The sequence below is a fragment of the Myotis davidii genome, unplaced genomic scaffold, assembly GCF_000327345.1.
Source record: "Myotis davidii unplaced genomic scaffold, ASM32734v1 scaffold921, whole genome shotgun sequence".
NCBI lineage: Eukaryota > Metazoa > Chordata > Mammalia > Chiroptera > Vespertilionidae > Myotis > Myotis davidii.
Window position 1 is genome coordinate 23,881 of NW_006291191.1, and position 7,921 is coordinate 31,801.

The 7,921-nt window shown below is 49.9% G+C and overlaps 2 protein-coding genes across 8 annotated transcripts in view; one reads left to right on the top strand and one right to left on the bottom strand.

Annotated features, from left to right (window-relative positions):
* Positions 1 to 7,921, top strand: part of TRIP10 (thyroid hormone receptor interactor 10) — a 19,344-nt gene that overhangs the window by 6,242 nt on the left and 5,181 nt on the right. Inside the window, exons 11-14 of one of the 4 annotated variants that reach the window (XM_006764326.1) lie at positions 4,714 to 4,846; positions 5,048 to 5,193; positions 5,278 to 5,396; positions 5,496 to 5,922. In XM_006764326.1, the coding sequence (XP_006764389.1) occupies positions 4,714 to 4,846; positions 5,048 to 5,193; positions 5,278 to 5,396; positions 5,496 to 5,644 (547 nt within the window). In that variant the 3' untranslated portion in view covers positions 5,645 to 5,922. Of the gene's footprint in view, positions 1 to 4,713; positions 4,847 to 5,047; positions 5,194 to 5,277; positions 5,397 to 5,495; positions 5,923 to 7,921 lie in introns of those variants that run through there. The other 3 variants (XM_006764324.2, XM_015564343.1, XM_006764325.1) reach the window with 3 other exon arrangements.
* Positions 5,927 to 7,921, bottom strand: part of SH2D3A (SH2 domain containing 3A) — an 11,654-nt gene continuing 9,659 nt past the window's right edge. For all 4 annotated transcript variants that reach the window (XM_015564344.1, XM_006764323.2, XM_015564346.1 and 1 more), the window contains 2 exons: positions 7,439 to 7,624; positions 5,927 to 6,819 (listed from right to left, as the gene is read on the bottom strand). In XM_015564344.1, the coding sequence (XP_015419830.1) occupies positions 6,659 to 6,819; positions 7,439 to 7,624 (347 nt within the window). In that variant the 3' untranslated portion in view covers positions 5,927 to 6,658. The remainder of the gene's footprint in view (positions 6,820 to 7,438; positions 7,625 to 7,921) is intronic.

Consider the following 7,921-nt stretch of genomic DNA (forward strand, 5'->3'; position numbering starts at 1 on the left):
AATTCAAGAAAATAGAAGTATGGGCTCATTTTACTTCACTTATGATCTTAGATGCAAAATCCTAGCCAAACAAAGACATGGTCATGGTTGCACAACAATGTGAATGTACTTTATGCCATGGAGCTGTACATGTGGCACAAATGAACCAAAAAGTGTTCAAATGGGAATTTTTATGTTCTTTATATTTTGTCATAATAAATCATTAAACCTTTTTTTGAAAAATCTTTATTGTTGAGAGTATTACAAATGCCCCTCTTTTTGCTCCCCATTGCCCTCCTCCACCCAGTTCCCACCCAGCCCCAGGCCTTTACCACTCTATTGTCTGTGTCCATAGGTAATGCATATAAGATCTTTGGATAATCTTTTCCCACTCCTCCCCACCCCCCTTCCCTCTAAGATTCGTCAGTCCCATTTCCATGCCACTGATTCTATTTTATTCATTAGTCTATTTTGTGCATTAGATTTCTTGTTTGATTTTCAGATTAAATTGTTGATAGATATGTATTTATTGTCATTTTATTGTTCATATCTTCTTCTTCTTCTTCTTCTTCTTCTTCGTCTTCTTTCTTCTTTCTTCTTTCTTCTTTCTTCTTTCTTCTTTCTTCTTTCTTCTTTCTTCTTTCTTCTTTCTTCTTTCTTCTTTCTTCTTTCTTCTTTCTTCTTTCTTCTTTCTTCTTTCTTCTTTCTTCTTTCTTCTTTCTTTCTTCTCCTCCTCTTCTTAAAGAATACCCTTCCACCTTTCATGTAATACTCGTTTGGTGGTGATGAACTCCTTTAGCTTTTTCTTGTCTGAGAAGCTTTTTATCTGACCTTCAATTTAAGTGATAGCTTTGCTGGGTAGAGAAATCTTGGTTGTAGGTCCTTGCTTTTCATCATTTTGAGTATTTCTTGCCACTCCTTTCTGGCCTGCAAAATTTCTGTGGAGAAATCATCTGACGGTCATATGGGCACTCCCTTGTAGGTAACTAACTGCTCCTCTTGCTGCTTTTAAGATTATCTCTTTGTCTTTAACCTTTGGCATTTTAATTATGATGTGTCTTGGTGTGGCCCTCTTTTGGTTCCTCTTGTTTGGGACTCCTGTGCTTCCTGGACTTGTAAGTCTATTTCTTTCACCAGGTAGGTGGAGTTTTCTGTCATTATTTCTTCAAATAGGTTTTTAAAATCTTGCTTTCTCTCTTCTTCTGGCACCACCATAATGTGAATGTTGATACACATGAAGTTGTCTCAGAGGCTTTTTATACTATCTTCATAACTTTGGATTCTTTTTTCTTTCTGCTGTTCTGATTGGGTGGTTTTTGCTTCCTCATATTCCAAATTCTTGATTTGATTCTCGGAATCCTCTAATCTACTATTGAAACCCTGTATATTATTCTTTTTAAAAATATATATTTTTATTGATTTCAGAGAGAAAGGGAGAGGGAGAGAGAAATAGAAACATCATTGATGAGAGAGAATCATTGATTGGCTGCCTCCTGTACACCCCCTACTTGGGATCGAGCCCGCAACCCAGGCATGTGCCCTTGACAGGAATTGAACCTGGGACCCTTCAGTGCACAGGCCGATGCTCTATCCATTGAGCCAAACCAGCTAGGGCTCCCTTTAAATTATTCTTTATTTTAGTTACTATATGCTTAATTTCCAACTGGTCTTTTTTTATGTCTTTGACATTCTCCTTAAGATCCTTGAAAGTCTACTAAGTCCCTTGAAGCTCTCATTAAGTCCCTTGCAGCTCTCATTAAGATCCCAGAGTTCAAAACGGTTTGAACTCTGTATCCAGTAGCTTGCTTACTTCCATTTCTTTTATTTGTAACATGTTTCTTTGTCTCTGCATTTTGGCTGCTTCCCTGTGTTCGTTTCTATGTAGTATGTAGAACTGTAATATCTCCTGAAATTGGTAGAGTGGCCTTTTATAATAGGTCCTATAGGACCCAGTGATTCAGCGTCCCCAGTCACCTGAGCTGGGCACTCTGGTGCAACCCTATGTGGGCTGTGTGCACAGTCTCGTTGTAGTTGAGCCTTGATTGGCATCCCTGGGAGGAATTGGCCTCCAGACCAATTGGCTGTGAGGACCAGCTGCATCTACAACGGAAGAATGCTATACTTGGAGACACCTGTATGGAGCAAGACTTGCTTCAGTGGGGCTTTGGTGCTCACTGAGTCTTCCCCTTGAGTGGGTCACTTGTGGATGTGTAGAGTTGTAATCTGCTATGGTCTGAAGTTGTCTACTGGGCCACTGACTCTGGGGCCTCCTGGGAGGTGCAAAGTCAGCCACTGCCTGGTGCCACCCCGCAGGAGCTACAGAGAGATCTGGAGATGACCACTATTTGTATTGGGCTAGGAAGTGCCCAGGCAAGGCCCAGCAGTGAGGCAAGGCAGGCTGGTGCTAGTGCTGGGTGTTGGGCCTTTTATTGATAAGTTTGGGGTACACTGCCTCCAGCTACTCTTATTTAAGAGATTTTTAGCAAAGTCTGAAGCTTAAGCCAGGACAGGCCATTCAAATGGAAAAGCAGCTTCAAACAGCTTTGGTGGGTCTGCAAATTGGATGGGGCAAGGTCTCAGGAAATCACCAGGGCAGAGTGACCAGTGGAATAGTGTGGGCCACGCTGATGTAAACTCAGATTGGCTGCCAGTCAGCCCTACGACGGGGCAGGTCCCAACACAGGAACAATGACCCCTGTAAGCACCTCTGTTGGGAGAAAGCCACCCCTGAGTGCCTGCCCATTGCCAGACAGTCCAGTTCCTCCCCTTATGTCACTGGATTTCCCCAAAGCTGCAGCCCAGTACTGGAGCTCAGAGGACTTGTGACTATGTAAGCTCTGTTGCAGGCCCTTTAAGAGGAACACCTGGGACTCCAGCAGCCTCCATGTCATTCAGTCACAATCCCTGCTGGTTTTTATAGCTGGAAGTATGGGGACTTCTCATCCCAGTTCTGGAACCCTGGACTGGGGGTCTGGGGTGGGGCTGGGATCCTCCGCTTCTCACAGGAGGCCTTGGAGATCTCCCTCCCGATTAAAGAAACGCCACACATGGGTGTCGGACCAGCCCATTCAGCGCCTCTGCCCCTACTACCACTCTCAGTGCACTTTATTCTTTACTTCTCTAGTTGTAGGACTTCCATTCCGCCAGATTTCAGGCAGTTCTGAATGATGGTCATTCTGTATTTTAGTTGTAATTTTGATGTGGTTGTGGGAGGTGGCGAGTACCGGTGTTCACCTATGCTGTCATCTTGGTTCTGCGCTCTGCCCTGCCTCACCCTGGCACTGCCAAGCACAGGGAACTGGAAAAACTTTTTCTTTTTAAAGACTTAAAAAAGTCATGAGACAGTTGGATGTTGCCCCAGTAATGCAATAGATCCAGAGACATAGAAGCATGGAATAGACTGTGGAGTTGCAGAGGGAAGGCGGAGGAGGGTGGATGGGTGAGAAGAGATCAACCACATAACTTGTATGCATATATGCATAACCCATGGACACAGACAATAGGGTGGTGAAGGCCTGGGGTAGCGGGTAGGAGCGGGCTGGAGGAAGTCAATGGGGGGAGAGGGGGGAGTGGACATAGGTAATACTTTCAACAATAAAGATTTAAAAAAGAAAAAAGAGCATCAACTACAGTCTCCAAAACAGAAAGAAAAAAAAATCCATCTCACTCACCACATTGATTGGCTAAAACAACAACAACATATGGTTATCTATTTACTAACTCAAACACTTGAAATATTAACAATAAAAAATCTGCCAGATTAAAGAAATTTTTACTCATTCTTTCCAGACGGCAAGATTCTCTTTCCAGTCCTCTTACATAATAGAAATGACGTTTGCCACTTGGAGACAGACAGACAAATTATATTTTGCCATCTTGTACAAAACAGCTTTTATCGGTGTGAAGTTCCATTAGGAACGTTGAATTTCCCGAGTTTTTATGATGTGGAGCTAACGGTGTATGCTCTGGGTCAAGGAAGACGGGCCTTGAATTCCAGCTGTTTTGTCTCTCTGTCCCTTAGTTTCTGCATCTGTAACATGGCTACTATTTAGACTGGAAAGCAGTTGAACCCAGGTTTGACATTTTCCAGAAGTCTATGCTCATATAACTATTACTGCTTTATAGTCATGAGGAACTAGGGACCAAGGACTGATGATAATAATAACACCTGGCATTTATAGAGCACTTACTGTATGCCACGCACTATTCCAAACATGGATTCACTGGAGTGCCCAAGTTTTCCTGAGAGACTGTGTGTGAGCAGAGGCAGGGTCCTGACTGTCTTGCTTAGAACAGTGCCTGCTATGCAGTACTTTGTGCATCTGAATAAATAAAGACACTGTTCTAATCGTCACAACCATTCCCACGTATGCATCATTATCCTCATTTTCAGGGTTAGCATGGTGAGGCAGATTCAGTAACAACCCAAACTGACAACTAGGAAATGCCCAGACTGGAATTCAAGCCCACTCAGTGAAGCACTAGCATGTGAGCTTTAAATTTTTTTATTGATTCATAGAGAGAGAAAGGGAGAGGGAGAGAGAGAACCATTGGCTGCCTCTCAGGATCGAGCCCCAAACCCGGGCAGGTGCCCTGACTGGGAATTGAACCAGGGACCTCGGTGCATGGGATGACCTTCAACCCACTGAGCCACACTGGCCAGGGCAAAACCCATATTTTTGGCTTGTTAAATTACATGGCTCTGTTCTTTCTCATCTGTCTGTCTGGTCCCAGGGAAGCCCTGAAGAAAATGAAGGATGTGTATGAGAAGACACCCCAGATGGGGGACCCCACTAGCTTGGAGCCCCAGATTGCAGAAACCCTGAACAACATTGAACGGTTGAAATTGGAAGTGCAGAAGTATGAGGTCAGGGAAGACCCTGGGGAGGGGCGGGGGCCAGCCAGCCGGGCTTAGTCACTGCTTGGGGGACAGTGTTGTGGGGCGGCTCCAGCTGTTTCTCATCACAGCTTTGGGTGTGCATGGGTGATCTCAGGAAACATCTGAGCCCAGAGTGGGCTGACCCCGGAGCCCTGCCCTGGAACTGACCACATGGTCCTCTCCTCTCAGGCTTGGCTGGCGGAAGCTGAGAGCCGGGTGCTGAGCAACCGGGGAGACAGCCTGAGCCGGCACACCCGGCCTCCGGACCCCCCAGCCAGCGCCCCACCCGACAGCAGCAGCAGCAGTAACAGTGGATCACAGGAGAACAAGGAGAGGTGAGTGGGGTGACCACGGTGGGTCTGCCTCCCCCCGGGACATGGGGGGGGCCTGTCTTTACCCGCTTTCCTCTCCCCTACCAGCTCTGAAGAGCCCCCCTTGGAGGAAGGCCAGGACACCCCCATCTACACAGAGTTTGATGAGGATTTCGAGGAGTCTGCATCCCCTATAGGTCACTGTGTGGCCATCTACCACTTTGAAGGTGAGCATCAGTTGCTTGGGCAAGGGTGGGGGGCGCCTGGCTAGGTTCTGTTTAAATGCCCCTAAAGCAGAGCTGAGCCCACCACCACTCCCATGACAGGGTCCAGCGAGGGCACCATATCCATGGCTGAGGGTGAAGACCTGAGTCTCATGGAAGAGGACAAAGGCGATGGCTGGACTCGGGTCAGGCGGAAACAGGGAGGGGAAGGCTACGTGCCCACCTCCTACCTCCGAGTCACGCTCAATTGAACCCTGCCAGAGGTGGGAAGAGGGGGGCTGTCGGCTGCTGCTTCTGGGCCACAGGGGGCCCCAGGACCTACGCACTTTATTTCTGCCCCCGTGGCTTCAGCTGAGACCTGTGTGGGCTGCAGGGAGCCATGGAAGGGCTTGGCCTCTGGAGCCAAGCTCCTGGGGGTCTGAGGAGACCGCTGTGCCTTCTACCATTGATGTACATACTCATGTTTTAAATCTTTTTCCTGCCACTCGGCTAGGGCCATTTTGTTTTATATATAAAAAAAATAGGTGAAGTTCTTGGATTCCATGCTTTATTAGGAGATGTAGAAACTGGGGTTGGATATTCAAATGCCACCCTCCTTATAGGCCACACAGGGAATGAGGAAGGGAAGGTGAATTTGGGCACACTGGACACACCCTGTTCCTGAGAATTGGGCCCTTGTCTGCGAACAGTGTAGGGAGAAGGGTGGCAAACATCCCTTCCATGTTCACGGCAACTTCCTGAGAATGGGTAGCATTTATTGAGCACCTACTGTGTGCCAAGCATTCTCTACCCATTATCTCATGTAAATATTGAGCTTTAATTCCTATAATAACCCTTAGAAAGTTCCAGCTCACTTTTGTGTTGAAGGCAGGCACAAAGAAGCCAAGCAATCTGCTAGTAGTCACAACTTTTTGACAGGCATTTGAACTCTGGCCTCTCACAGAGTTTCAGGTTCTCTTATCATTAGAAGCTACACGTTCACCATTTGTGGGATATGTGTGGGGGTGGGGACGGGAGAGGGCAGCCAGGGCCTCCACAGGCCTGGGTCTTCTCCTGGGGGGGGGGGCTGCCCCTCACCCCAGGATCCCTGTATATTTTTAGGGGGCAGGGTGGGCTCTTGCAAACCTGCCCCCGCTTCTGCAAGCCAGGGTGTGGGTCCGCACCCTGTTTGGCTGTATGAGCAAACTGGGATGATTTCCTAGGTGTCCTGCTGGGGTCACCAGAAGTCTGGATGTGCCATTGTGAAGACGGGGGGGTCTGCACTCTCAGCAGTCAGGCTCCAGGCGCAGTGACAGGGCACTGAGGACCTGCTGAAACTTCTCCAGACGACTGTCCCTCGGAGCCCCCTCACCCCGGCTCCCCCAGAGCAGCCTCCGCAGGAAGTTAGTGGTCAGGGCCTCCTGCAGGTCGGGATTTGGCCGGAATCCTGGGGGAAGGGGCCAGGTGCGCTAGGGGCGGGACCCAGGGACCTACATTGCCCTCCTCACATCTGCCTTTTCTCCTGGGGACTTTGACCCAGCAGGGCCCTGGAGGAACTCTGCCCCAAGTACTCTGGACAGTTAGGTGGGGTTGGTGGGGAGCGGGGCTACCAGGGCCTCTGCGATACGGTGCGGGGGAGGGGGGAGGAAAGGGTGTGGCTGAGGGGATTGATTGGTGGAGGTGAGCTGGCCAGGGTGCATGGTGATGACACTCTGTTTCTAGTTTGAGCTGCTAGGGGCCCCACCTAGAGGCTGTGCCTGGAGATGGAGCCGCCCCAGGGTCAAGATTTGGGGTCCTGGGCCACCCTGTGCGACAAACTTTGAAGTTGGGATGGGTGGGAGTGGGACTCGTGGGTGTGACTGGGGGGCGGGGCCACCCTCGTTGAGTGTAGGGCATTTCCTGTCATCACTGCTGGTTGCAGAGCTGGCTTGGAGCCCCTGAGAGGAGCTGTCCCAATTTGGGTGAGAGGCGTGGCGGGAAACTGGTTTGGGGGCACCAGGTTAGAGCATGCGGGTTGCTCCTAAGGTCAGGACCCTCTGGCAGCCCAGCGCAGAGGGGGCACTCACCTTGCAGGCGCTGGGCCGCGGCCTTGCGGAATTTGGGTGCGTCCTGGGCCATTTGACGCGCCCCCTGCAGGGTGCGCAGCAACTGCTCACAACTCTCCTCTAGCGGCCCCGGGACTTCCTCGCCTTCCAGCAGGCGCACCGCGGGGGCCACATGAGGCAGCGCCACCTCGCCAGGGTCGCAAGGTCCTGTGGGGAGAAGGGTCTGGAGTGGGCCTTGGACAGGGGGCAGGGCCTAGGGTGGAGAGGGTGGGGCCTTGGGCCAGCACCCTCGGACTAAAGTAACCAGCAGGACTTGGGTCGGCAGGCTTGAGCCTAGCACAGCTAGATTTGAGTCAAGGGCGTGGCATAAAGCAGGCGCGGGGGCCTAAGGGCTGGGGCCAGGACTAGCCCAGTGCATAGGGTGCAGAAGGCAGAGCTTGTGATAAAGGGGCGGGGCCTAGGGCACAGTGAGGGCGGGGCCCAGGGATTGGATCCAAGGCCCAG